This window comes from Daphnia pulex, chromosome 3 (assembly GCF_021134715.1).
Source record: "Daphnia pulex isolate KAP4 chromosome 3, ASM2113471v1".
NCBI classification, from domain to species: domain Eukaryota; kingdom Metazoa; phylum Arthropoda; class Branchiopoda; order Diplostraca; family Daphniidae; genus Daphnia; species Daphnia pulex.
In genome coordinates this window covers 3,605,323-3,627,477 of record NC_060019.1, presented here as the reverse complement: position 1 = coordinate 3,627,477, position 22,155 = coordinate 3,605,323, and the positions used below count along the sequence as shown (strand labels likewise).

General features: G+C 36.5%; 2 protein-coding genes across 5 annotated transcripts; both read right to left on the bottom strand.

The window, feature by feature from the left end:
* Positions 1-15,751: 15,751 nt before the first annotated feature.
* LOC124191524 (2-aminomuconic semialdehyde dehydrogenase-like) lies at positions 15,752-18,128 on the bottom strand. 2 transcript variants are annotated; one of them, XM_046584809.1, is made up of 10 exons: positions 17,837-18,128; positions 17,557-17,757; positions 17,393-17,487; positions 17,290-17,328; positions 17,057-17,217; positions 16,903-16,986; positions 16,660-16,835; positions 16,369-16,537; positions 16,156-16,290; positions 15,752-16,099 (listed from the first exon to the last, which is right to left on the bottom strand). In XM_046584809.1, exons 1-10 carry the CDS (start codon positions 18,019-18,021, stop codon positions 15,875-15,877), a joined length of 1,470 nt encoding a protein of 489 aa, XP_046440765.1. In that variant the 5' UTR covers positions 18,022-18,128; the 3' UTR covers positions 15,752-15,874. The 2 variants fall into 2 exon arrangements, with proteins under 2 accessions (XP_046440765.1, XP_046440764.1); XM_046584808.1 differs by having other exon boundaries at positions 17,057-17,328; positions 17,837-18,125.
* A 152-nt stretch (positions 18,129-18,280) lies between these two features.
* On the bottom strand, positions 18,281-22,144 carry LOC124191525 (transmembrane protein 268-like). 3 transcript variants are annotated; one of them, XM_046584811.1, is made up of 9 exons: positions 21,974-22,144; positions 21,301-21,653; positions 21,120-21,235; positions 20,822-21,055; positions 20,598-20,744; positions 20,371-20,532; positions 19,437-19,548; positions 18,880-19,106; positions 18,281-18,811 (listed from the first exon to the last, which is right to left on the bottom strand). In XM_046584811.1, exons 2-8 carry the CDS (start codon positions 21,641-21,643, stop codon positions 18,919-18,921), a joined length of 1,302 nt encoding a protein of 433 aa, XP_046440767.1. In that variant the 5' UTR covers positions 21,644-21,653; positions 21,974-22,144; the 3' UTR covers positions 18,281-18,811; positions 18,880-18,918. The 3 variants fall into 3 exon arrangements, 2 of the variants coding, with proteins under 2 accessions (XP_046440767.1, XP_046440766.1); XM_046584810.1 differs by having other exon boundaries at positions 18,880-19,109; positions 21,974-22,126; XR_006873467.1 differs by having other exon boundaries at positions 18,880-20,220; positions 21,974-22,127.
* Between the last annotated feature and the right edge of the window lie 11 nt (positions 22,145-22,155).

Below are 22,155 nucleotides of genomic sequence, written 5' to 3'. Positions count from 1 at the left end.
AACATGTAAAAAACCTGTTATACATATTTTGTAAGTCAGGTCTGTCACAGACCTGTGTGATAGTCTGTAAAAGTGTGACACTACAAACAATTTACAGACTCTCAAAACAGATCTGTAACAGACCTGAAACAGAGTCTGTGTGCTACCTGGGCTAGTAACAGGGAAAGAAGTAAATATTAAAATGTACGAGCAAATTTATAACTCATATATATTTCCAAAGAATCCATCGACATCTCTGGAGTAGTTTCTTGTAAATTTGGAATATCATAATCCGAATCCCGGACATTATTTTTGCACGTATTTTCAAATTCATCACTTGCGCCACTCTCCGACGACGTATCATCAGAAATGACGACGGTAAACTTAGCGATACCATCGATTGAACTTAGGGTTGAAAAAATCCTCACCCGTGGCCACGGGAAAATCATCAAAATGGAGTTCAAGAGAATCAAGGGAGGTTTCAAACCTGTCTATCAATTTCAATCACTTTTCAAAGATGCATTCCTAATATTTGTTTTTACTGTAGTACAGTATTCCGAAAAAAATTTCAACAATTATTTTAAGCAGAGCAGTCACACTCTCATCGTCGCACGCAAGCCGAACTATGAAACAATAAAGATCAGCAGTGCACCCTGAATCTATTCCCTTTGGCTGACGGAAAAAAAAACTCTTTCCCATAAAAAATAGTTTTTTGCGAAGACAAAAGATTTATAAAATAATTTTTTTTTGCTAATGTAGAAAACATTTTTAGAGTATGGTCAAATTACTGTGCGGTATGAGAATTTAACGACATAACAATTTAGTGAGATGGCGGGTGAGAAATTTTATGGTATTTTAACCTCACCAAACCATTTTCGTCAGAAATGCTGTTATCCAAGGGGTGATAATCAAAAAGTTCTGTAAAATCAAGGCAAAAAGATGTAGCAGCAATTAGTATTTTAACACGATATGCATGTAAGTGTGAATTAAAACCCACAGTTTGCAATTTTTTTACCAACAGAACGCATCTTTTATTTTCACAGGGGATAAATTTTTTTTCACTGAATTGCAACTCGAAATTTTCTTTGCTAATATCGACAGTGTTTCCTATAGAATAAATTACGCCATATCTGGATCTTATTCATACCCAACCTACAAGAAAACACAATATAATGACGAGAAGGGAATTAAATCGTTATGGTTTTCTCCATACTTTCCACAATTGCTCAATGTATTGTTGATAATGCTTGTAGTGTTGACGCTGAGCTTTAGTGATCATAATTTTCGTTTTCTATCGCAAAAACTGACATATAGGCACTTGGTAGGATCTGGAAAGAACTAGAAACCCTTTCTTGTTGGTCACGAATAAATGAGTAAGAACCACAAAACATTTGATTAGCTCCACCAGCCAACGATCAGTCTCCTGATTATCAAGAAGATCAGCTGTGAGCTGTAGGGCCAATGACAGTTTCTTCTCAAACTGCTGTGCAGCGAAAGTTAATCTACCAATGCCAAGTATCATCAACTTCTTCTTCATCCACATCCCTCTCAGACTGACTTTCCTCAATTTTCGGAAAATCATGTGGAGGTGGAGCCAAACATGTTACCTGGCCTAGGCAAAAAGTAATGATTGAAACATCTGCAAAAAGAAAATCTTGGTAGTGGAATACCTTATTTAACGGTGAAGACAACACTTTGTTGTGCATAACTCTGGCAAAACGTGTGATGTTCTTTCTCAAGGGGACAAGGACAACGGAGAGACCCAGATATCCAGAAAAGGACAACTCTTGATCCAGCACTTTCTCAGAATTTTGTCTCAGCAACTTGTCTTCATGATCCAAATCACCGTGGGGGGAACTCTTTCCAACAATGAGTGTGCTCCAGTCTTGAAATGAGATATTGGAGGGTGGTCGGGCCGTCTGTCTTAATAAATCATCTGTATTAGTCAGTCAGAAGAATATACGGCGATCCGCAAACAAATACCTGTGTCAATCTCTACATTTCTTTCAACTAAATATCGGTAAGGTAAAACTAACACATTCTCCTTTCCGAACATGGTCCTTCGAACCTTTTTTCTTTTAACTCGTGTAATTTTGTGACCCGCAGCGTCGGAATTTCTGCAGAAGAAAGTCATGGCGTTAGAAAAATCTCCGATCTTCGTATTTTTTAGTATCAATTGACTTGGACATTTCGTATATTGAGTTGTAAAATCAAGTTTATTTAATAAGACACTGCGACAAAAAGATGCAAACTTAAGTACGTTTGAGTAAAAGATGTAAATAAGCTTCTAGTTGATATAAACTTGAAAAACTCTTCTGAATCAGGAGATAGAATGTTCTCTAGTAGAGAATACAAGATCTCTACCATAAGGAAGAGAGGAAAACAAAAACGATAGGCAAACGATTTATATTGCTCAGAAAGTTGACGTTCAGTAAACGTTCGATTCCGTGTTTATTCACCACCCTCCTTTAAAAAAGGAATATCTATTTTTAAGTTATATTGCATGAGACAATTCGTTACTGAGTTTTGAATACTTCTTAAGTTTAAGTTTAAGAGAAATAATTCTTCTAGGATTAGATAGGGAAACGCTACAACAGTCGTAACAGTTTGATAATACTTTATTATCAATCAATCTTAAGTGTGAAAATTGATAAATCCTCACAGTCCGGATTTAAATAATTCTTCTAACTTTAGAAGGAAAAACCGCTACAGAGGCGTAACAGAGATTGAAAAGTAGTTTTACATAATTGGATTTAAAATAAACTAATTTTTTAAATATCCGGCTTTTAGTATGAGGGCCCAAAAAGTCTTAAGAGTTGTAATAAGTCTGACAGAGAAGACTTAGTAAGATTATGTCTAAGGAAAAATGACATTATCAATAAAAATAACTGGCTTTTCGAAAGACTGGTATCGGAAATTAGGGGTTCTTCAGACACCAATTTCTCGTAAACCTTTTCTTCGCTCGAAAATGTTTGATTTTCTTGTCTTTCTGCTTTCGAGGGATACAAAGATACGAAGTAAAAGTGTTAGCACATCGACTGAAACTTAAGGACTACACTGCTGCACTTAAGTACTTCACTGTATAGAAATTTTCAGGTTCTTCATCACCCTACTCAGGTTCATCATGCGTATATTCAGTGTGTTATGTAACATCAAAAATGGAAAAGGTTGATTTTCAGTTACACAGTTATGCCAAAAACAAAGATTGCCGAGAAAGTTCTACAAGAGCTCTGTTAAATTGGATTTGCTAACTTTCTCACGGTATGTTCTTTTACAACTTACCTTCACCTTGTACATCAGCATTAGGAATTGGGATCATTCGTCAAGAGAACTGACGACAGATTGTGAATATCCTATTGGATTAGTTCAGCCAGTGGCCATCACATTGTAATGTGTGTTGATCACAAGTCAAGCAAATTACAATTGTCATATCGAACACAAAATTATGAATTGTTTATTAGAATGTTTGTCATCAGTGATCCTTTTTACAGATGTGAATTATATAAATATTTTTTTATACTAGTTGAACCTGAATTGCTGGCTATTTTAAAGAAGTATGAAGCTAGACATATCCCTGATAAGCTTCGAACAGCTCCAACTTCAGCCGCAGAAGCTGCTGCCAAGTAAAAAGCTGAGGAAACAGATTGGAAAGAACGACAGTGGGCACAAGACAGAGCATTTAGTTGTGTTAGAAATTCCGATAGAAAAAATGGTCATTGTTGAGGCTTTGGAGATTTTCAATGGGATCTGCAACCATTGTAGAAATGTGAAAGGAATAGTAGTTTGTCACACTTGTCACGCTTTGCTCTGTCCTGAGTGTGACTCTACATTTCACTTTAATCATATTGCTCATGACAGAGTTATTTTACAAGAAGCCATGTATAAACTAAAGTCGGTTCAACATTTTGAAATGTTGGGGAAAGTGAGAAACAGAGGTGTAATACCTGTGTTTATTACATTGATTGATACAATTTTGGTTAATATCTAATGGTTTCAATTCTTACATAGATGTTCCTTTGCCAATTCTTGAACCTGGTATTTGCAATAGTTGCCTTACAGTTGGTTCTATGAGAATTCAGTGTGGCCCCGACGAAATATCTGTTGTCACGACAAAAGGTATGAATGAAAAGGAAAAATCTAAATAATAAAAGTTTCTAAAAATTATTTTTATGTCAAAGGTTTCTGGATGGTTTTTATAGTCCAGAATTTGAGTGCACGTTTTGCTATTTATTAAAAAACCCACATCGGCCGATTACATGAAATCCGATTATTAGCCAGGAACTTTACCGAATATCAGCTATCTTATTCATAGTAGTGTTCTCAGGGTAGTGCCAATTTCTCATGTTCCAGGCTCCAGGAACGTCACAAGAGAAATATATCACAGTCCTGGTTGAAATTGCCCATTTGAACGACAGGGTGACAAAACTTATAAATATTTTAACGCTTTTCTGTTTATAATATTTCCCCTCCCCCCCCCCCCTCAGGATACCATAATTAACCGGACGCATTTTAACCAACACAGCAACGAGTTCAAGTTCTTCATTACAAAATTGAAAAAGATACTCTTCATCGGCACGGTAGATGTAAGGATTGCGGTTGCTATTATTTAGGGTACCACTTTGATGGTAACCGAAAGCTTTACAGACTGGAATCTGCTAAAGAGTAAGTTTAAACATTCATTCTTTGTAAACCCTTGTTCACACCGGTCATACTTCGTTAAAACGCAGCACAGAACCCGGTCTCCTGTTTGTTTAAAATTCCTTTGCGTTATATCATTAGATAGAACTCAACGACGCAAATCGAACGGATAAATTAAATGTTTATCGAAGAAAAATTTTTCCTGATAAAAGCTTTCGAGTTAAGACTATAGCTATAGCTAAAAATAAATTTAAACAACAACTCCAGTTAAAGCTGATTTTATTAATTTAGTCGAGATGGCGAGTCTTTATATGGAAAAGAATTTATATTGAGGATGACAAAGACCAGCTCGTACACACTTAAAATGGGAGGTGAAGTTAGGGAAACCTTTAAGTTTTATAAAAATCACGATCTATGTTCATAAATTGTTGTACGGTTATTTATAGGGTGAACCTTGTGGATCCTCGAGTTTTCAGGCTCTGCGGTCGCAAAACTAAAAGGCTAAGAATTTAGACATTACGAAGAACAAGAACGAGTGGAAGATGGTTTGGCTAAAGGTGTGGACCAAGGACAAGGGTTTTGCAGAAAAATTGCACCGGATCCTGTTGTACTAGCTTTAAGTTGCTTTTATCAGAATTACTATTATGACTTATTTCTAAAAAATAAAAATTAAAATAAACTAAATTTCTCTTCAATTACGTTCGCGTTTGCCCTCAAAGAGGAAGAGGGCGCGAAGGAACCCCTGACCCTTCTTGTTTAAGAGGAATCGATAGTTTGGCTGAATCCACAGGACCACCTGTAAATAATATTTAAAAACTATTCAAACATTTCCACTAGAAATCTAAAAAAATTGTCCACTTCGACGAAATATTTTCCATATGGTTTGAAGGGAGCTTGTAGACCTCACGGACGGAGGGAGATAGTGTAGGAGAAGGGGCTGGATGAATATGATAAGAAAAAGAAAAGGCGAAACCATCATTGACAGTTGAATAATTTAAAATCCAGTCAATGGTGGCCGACAAGGAAAACGCAGGCAAGTTAAATTTCAGTGGCAGCAAATCTTTCTGGTTGGCTGCCTTACGTCTAATGGCAGCCAATGTCAAGAAGAAGAGGGAGCGGAAGGTGAAGAGGAAGCCCAAATCACCCAAATTTCCTTAGATCCCCAAGGACAGCCCGGATAATTTGTGATAATAATTTCTGAAGTTTTTTTAACAAAGAAAAATTGGTAGTGATTTTGAATGTATGTGCATTTCTGCAGGTAATTACCAAATTTGCGGAAAACCTTCGGCCGATATCTAACTGTTTTTTTGTCGTATTCTCCCGTCATTTGGACATTGGATTATTCCGTGTCTTTCTCATGTAAGTATCTCATGTGAGCTTGCTGTGTGTTGGGTTAGGTTAAATTAGGTATCTGTTCATCAGTAAGTTTATTTAGTAGTTGTTATTATTTAGACCTTGTTGTGTGAACACCCTAATCGGTGGCACTGATTGCCAGGAAATCTATTTTTGGTTATTTTAGCCGGTGCATTCACTAATGTGTTGCCCGTTCATTTCTAGACATCTATTGTGCTGTCCCATTTATCTAAGCCCCATTGTACAAACTCAGTTTTTCTTGGAATGAAGGACGTTTTCGAAACACCTGGCAACGCCAAGGGGGAGGAGCCACATTTTCGCAAAAAAGTTTAAAGAAACCCATCCCCCTCCCGAATATTTGCAAAATCCTCGACTGATTTGGTTAAAATGGATGAAGTTTCTCCCAGCACAGCGAAGAGTAAATGGTTAGCTTCGATTGTGCCCCCCTCTAGATGACATAAATGGCCAGGTTCAACGTAAATGCCAAACTGGTGAGCTTCAAGATGGGTCTTTGATCCTATTCTGACATGACCTCTTCTTCACCAGTGAACAAGCTCAATGATGGATCCGTTAAAGCAATAATTTCCTCAATGGAATCTGCTGGTGGACCAGGGAAATATTTCAAATCAGGAGAATCAAACCTTGGAAATGAAATCATTCATTAATTTTATGATAACAGACAGCTACAAAATAATGATTAAATTATAATAAAATGATAAATGATTAAAAATATAAATAAATAGGTAAAGATACTATGCCCCATGGTACAAAATCACGTTTTTTAACACCTGGCAACGCCAAGGGGGAGGAGCCACATTTTCGTGAAAAAAGATTAAAGAAACCTCGTGAATATTTGATTTTTCATATTCTTTGACCGTTTTAAAATGAAAGTGACTTTCAAAACGAAAAAAGGAAATCTATTTAAAAAAGAAGACCGGGAAGATGATTTCTACGAGTCCGAGATGCCAGATCAAGCCCAAATTCTGGAAAAAGAACCTGAAAAAGCTGTAAGTCGAATACCAGTAAGGTATTCTATAAATTAAATAAAAACCTAATCTCACTATTTTAAACTAGCCAACGGTTAATTATACGCATAAGGAATCTGTAAAGGTCATTCCACTCCAAAAAACAAAGCTCGAGTTGGAGAAAGAGTTGGAATCTCTCATCTTACGCTACACCAGTCTGAAAACCAAACATGAAGAGGAGCTCTGTGAAATGGAAGATATCAACAAAAGGTACTGAATTACTCCCTATCATGCTTAAAATATACTAAAAAATTATTTGCAGGCTTAAGGATCTGCTCAAATATGAAAAAGATTTGGATAAAAGATTTGGATAAAAGATTTGGGGAGCTAAATAACTGAATTTAATGAACTGAAGTGAAATGATGTTCTTTGAAAGTAAGCTTACTGACATTTTAGAATACAAAAGTTGAAATTAAACAGCTCACCAAATCAAATCAGCTAATCCAAATGAGGGAAACACGGAAAAAAACAAAAAACAGTCTTCTTTATCTATGCCCATGGTACAAACTCAAGTTTTCCTAACACCTGGCAACGCCAAGAGGGATGAGCAACATTTTCGCAAAAAGCTTAAAGAAACCCGTCCCCCTCCCGCAAATTTGCATATTTCTCGTTCGAAATGGATCACGAACCAATTTTTAAAAGCAAAAATGGCAACTTATTCAAGAAAGAGGATGTGGTAGATTATTACTATGAATCTGAAGTTCCTGATCAGCCATTCCAGCCATCAGCCAAACAAGATCAACTGATAGCGGAAAAAGTTGTAAGTCCTATAACAGTAATTCTTAATATTCTATTAATAAACAATTTAAAACTAGCAGGAATCTGCAAATCCACCCATGGAATCGGTGAATTTTTTTCCAATTCAATCTACAAATCAAGAGTTAACTAAGGCAAGTAAAGAAAACCAATACTTATAAATCATTACAATAATTGAATTTACTCTAGAAGCTGGAGAATCTAAAGTTCTGCTACAATAATTTGAAAAGCCAGAATGCTAAGGATGCCTGTGAATTGGAAGAATTGAGCACGAGGTACTAAATTACTCCCTACCCATCTTCAATATCTAAAAAATTATTTGCAGGATTCAATATTTACTTCAACACGAAATGGATTTGGACCAAACATTTTCTTTACTAAAACAAGTGAAGGAGTAAAAGAGTCTAATTGAAAGCAAGCTTCCTGTTAGTTTAGAAGCAAAAAGTCGAAATTAAATATATACCAATCAAATGATGACCGAAACACGAAAAAAAAATCTCAAGGGCTCTCTCCCGCATAATTGTCAAAATCAAAAACCCTTTTCAAATTTGGTGAAAATGGACAATAACGTTGTATTTAAGAGCAAACACGGAAATTTCTTCAAGAAAGAGGATGTCGAAGACGATTACTACGTTTTTGAAGTTCGTGATCAACAACAAATATTAATAACAAAAGACCAACTGTTACCGGAAAAAGCTGTAAGTCCTATTCGCAATATTCTATGAATTAAGGAACTAATTTAATAATTTAAAACTAGCTACAGGACAAAAATTCTCCCATGGAAGTTTTTAAAGTCCTCTCCCTTCTACAAGTACATAAATTGTGTATTTGCTGGACCAGCGATTCAAGATCAACTGAACTACTCACTTTTTTGGAGGTAAAGGGCAACGTTGCCATGTTAAAACAATTCTTAAGATAAATTGTGCGGTCAATACCCCACGTAAGGCCATGTACTGTAACCTGTCAGGCTGTCAGCAGCAAAAGTGAAACCTGTTTTATTTCTTAAGTGTTTAAAATGGTAACAGCTTTTTGTTTGATATGTTCAACATATGAAAAAAAAGAGATCGCCGAAGTTTTTTCAAAGTGCCAGAATGCAACATTAACAGTAATTCAATTGAGAAAGAACTCATTGAAAGAAGAAGAGCCGAGCGGTTGAAGTTGTCAAAAAGCAATTATAATAAATCCAAACTATTTGTTTGCTCTGATCATTTTGTTTCAGGTTATTTCATATTACATTTGTAACAGGTTACAGCCATGGCCTGACAGGTTATACAGTACATGGCCTTACATGGGGTATTGACCGGATCAAGCAAAGTCTGCAGCAAGTTTCGGCTATCCCCCGCCATGGTGCGCACTAGTCGACTAGCCGCACGACGTTTCGCTCTACTTACCCGAACCAAATGGAAAAAGGTCTATATTGACCAAATATTTCGAATTAATTATATAGACCTTAATTTTATAATGAGTTGCATGTATTAAATATAGCTAACGTTTTTTTATCTCTCGTGCCTTGTGCAGAAAACCTCAATTTTGAACATTAAAAATGCGTGTATCAGTGTATTTTACTGTTAACCTGTATTATAATTCATCAAAGACCATCCATTTAAATGCAATCCATTTTTTAACACATTTCTGATTCCCCCTCCTTGATCACACATTTGGTTATGAGAGATCATTTATCATCACAGCCTTTTCTTTTAAATTGTTATTTAAACGCTGAATTAGCAATGAAATAATGCGCTCATGGCATATATGTAACCTCAAGCTCAAGCTCACAAAAAAAGTTCACCTAAGCTAAGCCTAAGCTAAGCTCACTTTCGCTCAAGCTCATTTCCAAGTTTTTTAAATAAAATAAAATACAACTGGCAATAGTGTAATTTTTTTAAAAAATTTTCATTGAAATGAAGTCATAGCATCGAATTCTTTGAGTCAAATCAAAGGATATAACTCAAATTTGTTTTAAATTCAATTCAAATGAAGCGAAAGTTAAACAATATAAACAATCTTATGTTGATTAATATTCAAAACTCTTAATCATTCTGCCAGTTTACAACTCGATTCACGTCATTAATGCCCGAAGTATTGTGGAAAATTATATTCGTATTGTGATTCTACCATAATTTATCTAACTTTTACAAAATCCTCCTTCTTTGAAGTGATTAAATGACAAAGTGAGAACATTTCTTTATTCGGGACCGCCGGGCTACTTGAGAAAGAAAGGCAGAAAAAATATGCAACCATGAGCTTGCTTACCGTTAACCGCCGTTGATTGAATATTTGAAAGGAAAGTAAGGATAAAAGAGGGGAAAAATAAAGTGGTGGCAGTCGGGCAAGCCAAAAACATCAAGCCCATCAAACCCCGTTGTTTTCACTGGTCATTGATGTCATAACTAATTCTCAATCGTAAAAGGGCTCATGCAACTTGGTGATCCCCGTATCTAACGGCATCACAAAGGTATATCGAGCGAAAGCTTTCAGTCGGAGAACTGTCAGACATAAGCAGGGACAGCGACAACTTCCATACGTCCACCTTGTTTTCTAGCAAGTCGTCAGCCGTGTCCTACTCTTCATGCCCCAGTTCTGATTCATCACCTCTGCTCCTAAAGGTTGAGACAACAGCTCCGGCAAGGTATCCGTCAATCACAAAACAGTAACACCATGGCCAACACAAACAAAGAATTCCCTGAAGGATCCCAGACAGGGCAACAAGTCCAGGGATTAGATTTGATTCAAACAAAGATATATTTTGATTTAATTTTTTTTTTATTGTTCTAGCCTAGCTTCGACTATCAAGGGGGGGGGGGGGGTCTTCCTTCAGAAAAAATATAAATTTTCAACAATGATATATTGCCACTTCCAATTAATAATTTTTAGAAATGAGTTTTAAATTTTAATTCAACATGTATTACTTACAAATTTTATCATTTCTTAAAATATTAAATATAGAATTTATGATTGAAATCGTTATCCATGCAACGTCTAAGATTTTTCTTAGCAGACGAAACCTGACGATTCATTTTTCAAATTGAATCAGTTTGATTTTTGAAATTCGAAGGCTGCGCTGCTACTAATGCGACATCATAAATGGCATTATGTAGCTTTAAACCTGACATTTCACTGGAATTTCAAACTAGTAAAAATAAAGCTAACCAAAATTACGTTCATTTCTTAAGGAGGAGTCCCGAAAAAGGTCATCAAGACCGTACGCGTGTTTTTCCGTTCGTGTTTAGTAACGTCCCGTACAAACGTGAAATCAAATTTAAAAACGTAAACGACCAGCAGAAATGGTTTTCAAAAATCTGTGTATTAACTACCGAGAGGCGGGAAAACCTTGAGGTATAGTCCACGATTTATTGCGTGTCATCTAGCAGCGTTCTGTCAGACTAGTTAATTATTGAAGAAAAATTTCACGGTCCTCTCTTAAAAAAAAGGGGGAAAGAACAATAACAATAGCCACAACAAAGTGACAAGATTGTTGTCTTTCTGTTTTGTTTTCCCCGGTCACCGTGTCAAAGTAAAATTCCCCTGATTCATTATGCTCCCCCAACAGTCACAAAACAAAAAGGCAAAGAAGTGGCAATTAAAAAAGTAAGATGACTACTAGTAATGGCTCATTAATTTTTTTTAATCTTGAAAAACCGCCTCGAGTTAATTCTTCACGTCCAACCTATTTCGGTGTGAGAAGTCAAAACGCCTGGTTGACTAGCGGTGCCGAATAGTACAGAAGAAAATTGAAAAAGAAAAAGGGAACCAAAAAGTTCCTGCCTAACTATGTTGGCCCATTTCGAGTTGTGAAGAAAATCTCCCCCACAACGTTTTTTTTGCTATTTTTAATGAAAAAATTGCAAGGAATAAGCCTTGGTTGATCCGTTAAAAAACAATACAAACAAAGCTGAAAAAACTTATTACTTACTTACTTAATGAAATTAAAGGCTTAATTACCGACTTGTCAAATACAGTTATCGCATGAAGCACAGATAACGTTCACTCGCGCTATACTACCCAGTGTTAGAGCTTTGAGGGAAATTTAGGATACGCAGAGATGTCATTGCGGATCACTGTCTCATGCTTCAGGCTATCATTTTACATGGCAGCCTATGACCGTAACTGGAATCAGTGTTGGTTTTTCGTCAATATTTTTCTAACAGCCATCCAGAAGTGCGTTTCCATTAGAATTCTTGCTCGTATTCTGTCGTTTATATAAAAATGTGTCTGGAAGAAAATGGTGCATATAAAATGTTTCGCCTCTTTTTGTGAGTCCAGCATGGAAAAAGCCCCAACAATTTCTTATATCTTGCACCTAAGAGTGATATTTTGCTTATTATTATATTATGTTATTATTATTCCTTCATTTACAGAAACGAAATGCTGAAATGAATTCCGCTCTTATCCGCGCCTTGGCCACCTCAGTTTTCTAATGTTCTGTGGAAGGCAAGATCGCCAATGTTCTTGTTTCTGCTTTCAGATTGAAACAGAACGCGTAATATTTGCGCTTTATTTCATTCAGAAGATGACCGTGAACTGAACTGAATCACCTTGGCTTCTAATGCTGGACCGAGGGGCTTGACGCTTGTCAACAACACCAACTGGGATCTCGTAGTGTTTGGGATTCAAACTTCTTTCAACAAACCGCAAAATTCCAGTGATAAGTTAGTGAATTGCTACTGAACTAACCGGAATATTATTTTGACTCAAGTTTTATTCCAGGCATCGTTTAGATTCTTCTCGATAATGGTGTCGTCTCAAAATTGTTCGTCCTGTGAATTTCTGCTTTACATGAATATGTACTTCGCAATGACACGTGAGTAAAGTTCTACATTGCTGACAATTTCTCTGTTAAAACGTTACCGGGTGGACCCAATTATTTTTTGCCCCTTTTAACAAATATCCGTTTTTAGGAGCGCATTTGTTAAATTCCGGTGTGCATCCTCGTCTTTATTTCGCAACCAAATTAATTTTATTTTCGTCGTAGGCAAATTATTTGCTCAAAATGCATTTTAAATTGTTCCAAAAGGAATACGTTTAGTAACTAATCTTTATAATAAGTAGTCAGTAATATAGGCCTAGTATTAAGACAAGACAAAGATATTTAATTCGGGAGATAATAGTTACCGTACGAGAGATAGTTACGAAGCGTATTCCCTGTGGCATATTATGTCTTTAAGTAATCTGTTTCAACAGGTTATGGGACCAGAACACACGAGTAACTTGTAATACAAATTCTGGTAATTTTTATTCAACTAGCAATTGCACTTCCTACCCACAACGCATTTAAGGACGTCGGCCACATCGTCAAGTTTAATGGAGAAAATTACAGTGGTTACCCTACTAAAACGTCGACGTTCATTGCATGTAAATGTGAGATTCAAAAAAAGTATGTGGATGTTCAAATGGTATATGAATATAATGTTCATTTTTGATTCCCTATTGCCGCGCATTCAATGTCCATTTAGTCATATACTATTATAGTTCTCTTCTGAATACCTTTGTATGTTCATAGAACATACAAAAAACATACAAATACATTGGTATCTATATCCAATCTGCCATCGTTCCGAAGCGTTATATTAGAGAAGTCGGAGCTGGGAATGGGGGGGAATGGGAACCACAGACCTTTAGCTTACAAGGCCAGTGCTCTACCATTGAGCTATTTGTTCCTATCAAAATTTATGGCGCCAAGAGGTTAGAATCACATACACCTTTGTACAAATGGAAAGGTTATATGAACATTCGCCCAACATTCAAAATAGAAGCATAATTTTCCTATATTACATGCGATCCCGCACGTCACATGAATATACGATTTTGCGGATTAGATATATGTTCAGCGTTTAATGTTCTATTAACGTAAGATGTTTATTACAAATGTGAAATATCTACTTTCTAGATTTCACCTTCAAATCCGTTCCTAAAATTTATGTTCATTTTAGGTGCTGATATTGATTGTTGTATTCGTACATGCTATGAACGTTAAGCGAATCTAAAATTTAAGATGAATTTCTTCGAACAAAAATTAGATAAATGCAACGTTCGAAAAATCAATGTGGTTGTACACATTCGTTTTTGACCATCATATAACGTTATTAGTATGCGGTGTTTTAGTAGGGAGCCTACCTTATGAGAAGGCGATGAGAGGCCTCGGTAACCTTTTTCTGTCTCGTATCGGTACTTCGAATGTAATTCCTTTTTGCTGCTCATGAGTTTAATGAGAGCGTACACTCATTTCAATAATTATTTCAGCCAGCGCCCGGGGCTCTTACCGCTTCAAATACACCTTTACATTTCGCAAAGGTTGATTTTCATACCCATCGCATTTTTTGTAAAAACAAAACTCCATTCCTAGTAGCAAAACTTACTGTAAATGAAGATTTAAAGTGGTATGCCGGAAGGGGTAGCCCAGATATTAATGGAAGCCAGCGACGCTGCCCGTTTTGTCTGACCCATACGATCCCCACACCATACCCCACCCCATCCAAAACCCACCAGACAAAGCGAGGCACAATGCCTGAGGCTCTCTAGCAGATAAAAAATTTCAACGACTGCTGCGTTGCCGTGATGGATACAAATGTTAAATAAGACATCTTTTTTTTACATTTGTCGCCATCGTGGCAACGCAGCATTTGAGTCAAGATGATGTCTGCTACAATAGCCCGCCCCGCCTTGTCTGATTTTGTCTGACCAATAGACTTGGCTAACGTCCGAAGTTGCCAGTTCGCTGAAATTGTGAAAACCAAATTGAACGTGAATTAGTAACAGTTTCTTCATGGCGGCTTATGGACTTTTGCCGGTTTCAGTATTATTTTTATGTTTCCCATTTCAGTCGTCTCCAGTTCCCGTTCATAATTGGATAACTACATTCCTTAGTTATCAGGTAATCTTTTAATTTTTATTTCCCCTTGATAGTCATTGTAGTTGATTTATTATTAATTTTTTTGTAAACGTCCCTGCCGTGTTTACAAAAAAATATCGCCATTTCCTGTCCCAAGGGAAGAATGAAAAGAAGAGACGAAGGAAGAAACTAAGAGGGGACAAATAAAGGGGTGGCGTGGGGTTCTCTTTCCTCGGGGCAGGATATAGTCTTTGAAAACAAAATACCTTTTACTTAAGATTGAGTCCACCACTCAAAGAGGCCAAAATTGGGGGTTTGGGGGGTTTACAATTTTTGGGAAACGGTGACCAAGGCATCGCATTTTCGAACTCCAACTATCGATAGCCAACCAAGCCCAGCTGTTTTACATCGATTCCATTCTTTTCTCAATTATTCAATCATTTCAATCAATCAAAAATTAATGGCCAGAAGAATAGATCTCCTTTGCTTTTTTTCAAAATCGTCCGCTTAAAGAGTTTCGCCCGTTTCAGTTTTAGTTTTAATTTTTTCCATTGAAATTTTCGTCAGTTCCGTTAAGAATTGGATTACACAATTCCTTCGTTATCAGGTAATCTTTTCAATTTTTATTGCACCTCGATAGTCATTGTAGTTAATTTATTATTAATTTTGAAGTAAAAGGCATTTTATTTTCAAAGACTATATCCTGCCCCGAGGAAAGAGAACCCCGCGCCACCCCTTTGTCCCCTCTTAGTTTCTTCCTTCGTCTCTTCTTTTCATTCTTCCCTTGGGGCAGGAAATGGCGATATCTTTTTGTAAACACGGTAGGGACGTTTACAAAAAAAATTATAATAAATAAACTACAATGACCATCGAGGGGAAATAAAACTTAAAAGATTACCTGATAACGAAGGAATTGTGTAATCCAATTCTTAACGGAACTGACGAAAATTTCAATGGTAAAAATTAAAACTAAAACTGAAACGGGCGAAACTCCGTAAGCCGCCATGAAAAAACTGTTAGTAGTTAACGCACGTCCAATTTTTTTTCCCAATTTCAGCGAACTGGCAAATTCGGATGTTAGCCTACTCTATAATTCTGCGGCCACTAGTAGCCTACCACCTTTAAAAATAAGTAAAAAACTAAAAATACAAGTTTGTTTGCTCATACGTAAAAAGGTTCACAGATAAAATGTATTATAATAAAAATGTCATTATAAAAAAAATGACATTAGTAAATATATTTACAGGTAAACCTGTAATAACTAGCTACAACATGACTAAATATGTCATTTTAATTATTGAAATTTATAACAAATCGTTGTTTCTTCAGTGTACAATTCCAGAGAATGAGAAGTCCCCTCTCGTCCAATTCCACTTTCTTTCATTCCACCAAAAGGCATATCCAAAGAGCGAACGAGCCAGCAGTTAATCCAAACAGTGCCAACGTGAAGCTGATGAGCAACTCGCAGCAATCGATCACCTTTCTGACCCCATATCGCACTGCAAAGTCCATATTTCACCTACAAAACAAAATTACCAGTTCAGAAATTATAAAATTAAAAAATTAACAGATTACGTTGTTGACTCGTTCAATGACTTCCTCCTCTGAGTCAAAGGGAGACAAGCACACTACTGGACCGAAAATTTCTTCTTGCATGCAAGCTGAAGAATCTGACAAATCAGTTATGATGGTTGGTCGAATAAAATATCCCTACAGGATGATTTAGGTAAATTTAAAAGTACAATTCGGGAGGAATGAAAATAAGTATATATATTTAAGAAAAAAAACCTTTTGATACGGAGCTGGCAGAGAAAGTTCATCAACGGATTCGCCGCAAAGAATACGCGCTCCGTCTTTTCGAGCTATTTCAACATAGCTCCGAACTTTCTCCAAGTGAACCTGACTAACCAATGGGCCCATAAAAACATCTTCGATCGGAGGACCCACTTTGAGGTTTCTATGATAAAAATGATAAAGCCATTAATTCTATACACTACACGGAAAAAAAATCTGAATGGGTAAAACTATTTTTACATATAAATGCTCGTTGCACATAATTTATTCAGATTTATTTCTTACTTGGTTTCTTTCACCAAACGTTGAACAAATTCGTCGAAAATTGTGCGTTGCACGAAGACTCTTGAAGTACACAGACAAATTTCTCCTTGATTGAGGAAGCATGAATTTATTGTAGCTGGCACAACTTTTGATAAATCTGCATCTTCAAAAATTATTCCGGCATTTTTTCCTCCTAACTGTATTGCATCTCAGTTAGAATTTCATTATAAATTTTGTAGGTTCAATTTTGGCTATAACCCATACCTCAAGTGAGACTTTTTTAATACTCTTGGCGGCAACTTGACCTATATGACGCCCCACGTTCGTAGATCCAGTAAATGAAATAACCTAGAGAAAATTCACGCAATCATTCCCTATACACGCATTTAAAAATTAAATTGAAGTATTAATCAATTACATTGACGCCTTGATGATTAATTAAGGCTTCTCCTGCCTTGGAACCAGTTCCAAATACCATGTTAAGTACTCCATTCGGCAATCCAGCATCTTTGATAAGTTTACAGAGCATCCAGGCCGTAACAGACGTAATCTCACTCGGCTTACACACAACACAATTTCCTATTTCGATATAGTTATAATTTGAGAACAGCATGAGAATAATAAAGAGAGGCAAGGGCAATATAAAGTAACCTGAAGCCAGAGCAGGTGCAATCTTGAATGTTAACAAATCTAAATTTTTTAAAAGATAGATAAAATAATTAATTATATAACTTAATATATTATTGAAACAAACATAATGGTAGGTTCCAAGGACTTATCAATGCAGCAACTCCTACAGGATTTCTCACTGTGTAATTCATGCAGCCCATTTCAGGTATACAATTTGATCTAAAATATTATTTAATAAATTCAATTCAATTTAAGAGAAATATTGCCTGCATCTATAAACTGTATTACATATTGAGGTGGTGGCAAATGGATTCAGCAAATGCTCGAAAATTTAGTGCTGCTCTTGGAATGTCCATCCTTTTTGCCAGGCTAACTGGCTTTCCTTGGTCTTTTGATTCAGCTTGAGCAAGTTTATCGAGATTCTCTTCAATGGAATCAGCTATTTTAATAAGTATTTTGGCTCTCTCTGCTGCTGTTGTCTTTGACCACCTTGAAATCAAAGGTATTTTTAAAAATGTATGGATAGTATTTAGTATAGTACATAAAGAAAATTATTGAAATTGCGTACATGGGAAATGCATTCCTTGCGTGCTGAACGGCATCGTCAACCTCTGTCGGATCACTGTCGGGGATTTGCGCCCAAACTTCCCCTGTAGATGGGTCGAAGCTGTCAAGATATTTGCTGGACTTGACGAAACTTCCTCCAATAAAGTTTTCGACGACCAGTGGATTTGGTGTATCACTTAAACTCATTTCAATTTTACTTCTGGAATGTAACACAAAAAGGAAACGACTGACAATCGCAGAAGGTCACCCGAAGAGCCGAAGTAACACTCGAACAACAAAAATAAGCCCGCGGCAAGGAGACGTCATTTTGGTTTGCCAGATTGTATGTTTTTCAGCACAGCAACCAACATTCAAAAGAGAGGGAATTTCAAATGTTGTCCTCATTTTCAAAGCTAAGAAAATTAGTCCCTCAAAATAAAAACTTGCATATTGAAAAAAACTTAAATTATAGGAGCCCGTTACTGTGCGAAGTGTATTTTCAAATCACAAGAAGAATAAGAAACAAAGTTAAAAAAACTCGGTTGGACGATTTTCATTACATTAAACCAATATATGTATTTAAAAAAGTGGTAGAATTGTTATATAGGAGTAGCAGAGGCAAAAGGCACCGTTTTTCTGAAAGCAAGAATAACTGTTTACTTATTGAGCCGAATGGTTGTACCAAGGCAAGGCTACTTTATGGTCACTTCTTAAACCAATATGGACTTTACTAGAAATGGGGACGGTTTCAGTTATAATAGATTTTTAGAGCAAATCCAGGGACAGCTGTCATAGTGTTATACACAAAAGTCACACGTTTCAAATAGGTTGGTCTATCTCCTCTTAAACGCTCCAGTCGTAGCTGCACTAGAGCTGTGGTCAATAGGCACAAGCAAAATATTGCATTTCATTATTTCGAATTCACACACGTCAGAAGGATATTTAATAATTTTTTTGTTTTTTGCTAATGAAGAACATGTCTTTCACTGCCCAGTCCCTAAAGCGACAGAATAGTTTAGAAATAACACAAATCCAAAAGAGTGAATTAAAACAAATGTCGGTTACCTGATTTCGAATCAACGCAGAGACGCTAAGCATCGACAATTAATGGAATCCAAAATTGGGCATTTTCCAGCATATATTAGGGGCAGGGTGCGCCTTGTTGTAAAGGTGATTTTGAATGTACTGACACGGACACTGAGACGTTGCACAGTGACGTGGCGTGGGCGGTACTGGAGAGGAAACAGGGAGACCATTTGACGAACCAGAGGATTGACCACCACCACCACCACCTACTGGTTTTTTGTATATGCACAAGTTATATGCCCAGCAACAGAAACATCGCCAATTGGAAAATTTTGATTACTAACAAGCTACCAAATATTGAAAGGGGATAACTTAACTAGGGAAATATTAATATTCTTATGATATATGGATTTAGTTCTCTTTTTAAAAAAATAACGATCATAGTTTTCGCTTCAACATTCTTTTTTTTTCAACTGTGTTTAAAATCGTTGAAACTCGTATGGATTTAAACGAATAAGATTTGGAAAAAAATGGAATGTGATGAAGCATGAACTAAAGTCGGTCAAAGGGCAAATTTTAAAGAAATTAATATGGACCTGTGGCATTGTAGGCATTGATTGCTGCAAGCAGCTGCAAGTCCAGGCTTTGTCGAGCCAATCCTTTAGCCCATCTCTGGCTGTAACGAAGAAGCAATATGCCTGCCCTTGCCTACACACAAGACATTTGCAAAAACAATCCAACATTTAAAGAAAAACTCTTTGGGGTAAGGCAACAAATTTAAGGTTCATCGGAGTTTCGAAAATGGTTTTTTTTTTACAGATTACCAAAGTTTCTTAACTACTGACGATGTTCTGCTACTTAATTGAAAATATATATATGTATATAATATATATAAAAACGAAACATCTACGGCAGAATGTGTCGTCTTGGCAATGAATGTTTTAAAATGCTCATTCAGGTTCAAGAGGTTGGTTGTTTAGCAAGGGAAGTGTTAAATATAGATTGCAAGAAATAAGCGATGCTAGAGGTTAAATTTAAAATTGACTACACTAATCATAATTCTAATAGTAGACGAGCGTGAGAGGAGGACAAGGGAAGCCACTAATAGAGTTATTCGAGAGGCGCGCAGGAGCAAGAACAACAACTGCGCGGATCTTTGCGAGGTTTGTTTCTCAAATAATCTTCGATAAACTGGCAGAGGCAGAGGGCGGAGCTATGATGGCGGGGACGGGGATAGTTGGCGTGAGGGGCAATTCCAAAGGAAGGGTTAGCAGAATTGTAGGTATTGTAGCTGTCGTCTACACTCCAATCGAGTCTGTGACGAAGGAATTCCTTGGCCCATCTTTGGGCGTAGCGTAACAGCAGCCGTTCAGCGCTCTCCTAATGTACATGGGCATGCGTTTGAAAAACTTCAATATACTCAACAACTATTGATCTATCTTTCATGGTTGAAAGGCTATTAGCACATATTACTTTACTACATTTCTTCGTGCAATAAAAAGAAAAGAAAGGGATTCATAAAAACTGTACTTGTTTTCGCGATATGCGAATTGGGTTGGCGCCAGCCACCACGATGTCAGTATCGTCAATATCCATTCGCTGGCGCATCTGTCTCTGGCGTTGAAGATCCTCCGCGTTAGTCTCCGATCGATTCGTGTGCTCTTCCGCATCCAGAAGCGATTGCAATTTTCTCTATTTGAGGTCAATAAAATCGTTAATCAAACGCAATATTAAAATCAAGGTAAGACAATACTCACCACACAGTCCGTTGTATCAAAATATATGAAGCAAAGATGGGTTTTGTGACACGAAAGCTTGCCACGATCGTCAACTCCTAAAATAATGCGATGGCGTGTTAATGTTTGATTCGCTTTAGCAACCGCTTTTTCTAGTCCATGGTTCATCTGCCGTTACAAATATTACGTAAGGGAATTAGTCATGAAGTTATTTTATTTTGCTTTAGCATCTTTTGAAATCTTACTTTGTTCTTCATCCACATGCAGACAAAAATAGCTCCGGCATTTATGATTAGCCAGATCACCCCGCATCCAAAGAGAGTGATGCCTTTAGCGCCAGAGAAAAGCAACCCGAGCAAAACAATAAAGGAAGCCAAAAGCCAAGCCATCAATAGCCTTTTGTAGCACAAATTGTAAGCTGTAAAGCGAACATCATGTACTAGATTTTCCATGATCTGGACATAATCTTCAACTGTCAACTGTATAGAGAAATCAAACATGAATTATAAGCCAGAATTTTGCAGGAGTAAAAAAAACTCTTACACTAAGTCCTTCTGCCATCAATTCTTCAGGTACAAGCTCTGGACGAAATTCGGCTGGAGTTATCCAAGGCCACTTTTGATTGACTGGTAAAACAGTCACTATTACATCACCATTTGCTAAATTTCATAATAAATATACAGATTAAATTAAAGAATAAGAACAAATAACAGCTGAAACTTACAAAATCCTCTGGAGATTGAAGGATCTACAACTGTTGCTAAATTATCAGCTCCATCAAGATCATCAAGACTAACATTTCTCATAGTTGGATTAACAGTTTTTTGCAACTCTTCAACTTGGCCTTCAGCATCAGGTACTTTTGACTGGGCCAAATGTTTTAGTTTATCAATGTCAATTTGAACAGTTTCTGTGTCTATGACTGCTCCATTGTAGTTTGATACTGTTGGTGTAGGAGGAATAGGTTCAACATGTCTTTTGACATCGTTATTTTCATCAAATTGAACCCATTTTTTATCAGCCGGGCTGGTGCTACTCTGTTCTTCATTTCCCATTTTGTCAGACATATTGTTGAACCTGAATGAGAAAGGAGGTCACATGAGTAACAATAATAATAATAATAATAATAAAAAGAGAAAGAGCTAGGGAATTATTTTGTTTGTGACAACAAAAATTCAGTATATATAGTACAATAAATTTAAATACTAAGAGTATGAATATATAACTATTAACTGAGGATTTGTCAACAAACACCAAAAAATTTGCCTGTACAAACAATGATGTGTATAGTGTATACTAGACAGGTCACAAAATTTTGACCATGTATTACTTCTTGTTACTATTTTTCTATCAATGAAAAAATTTGTATGATTAAAAGTATGAAAACAAACACTCACCAAGTATTTAATGACGAAAGCCACACCCTTTAAAAGTTTGGTCTAACCATCAAACATATTATTCCGTACGAGTCTATAGTCACAAGTTTATGTGTCTAGTAAATTCCGGGCCGATACGTGGGGAGACGGAAAAAATTAAAAAATAAAAATAAATACGGGCCCTACACAAATCAACTAGGGAG

Excerpts from the sequence above, each read along its gene's own strand:
- LOC124191524 (XM_046584808.1), bottom strand. The coding sequence starts at position 18,021 with ATGAGTTTAAGTGATACACCAAATCCACTGGTCGTCGAAAACTTTATT. Across the intron at positions 16,987-17,056 it reads TTAATCATCAAGGCGTCAAT|GTTATTTCATTTACTGGATC; the intron begins GTAATTGATTAA and ends AATTTTCTCTAG. Across the intron at positions 16,291-16,368 it reads TGCCAGCTCCGTATCAAAAG|GGATATTTTATTCGACCAAC; the intron begins GTTTTTTTTCTT and ends ATCATCCTGTAG.
- LOC124191525 (XM_046584810.1), bottom strand. The coding sequence starts at position 21,643 with ATGTCTGACAAAATGGGAAATGAAGAACAGAGTAGCACCAGCCCGGCT. Across the intron at positions 20,745-20,821 it reads GCATGTGGATGAAGAACAAA|ATGAACCATGGACTAGAAAA; the intron begins GTAAGATTTCAA and ends TTGTAACGGCAG. Across the intron at positions 20,533-20,597 it reads TTGATACAACGGACTGTGTG|AGAAAATTGCAATCGCTTCT; the intron begins GTGAGTATTGTC and ends GACCTCAAATAG.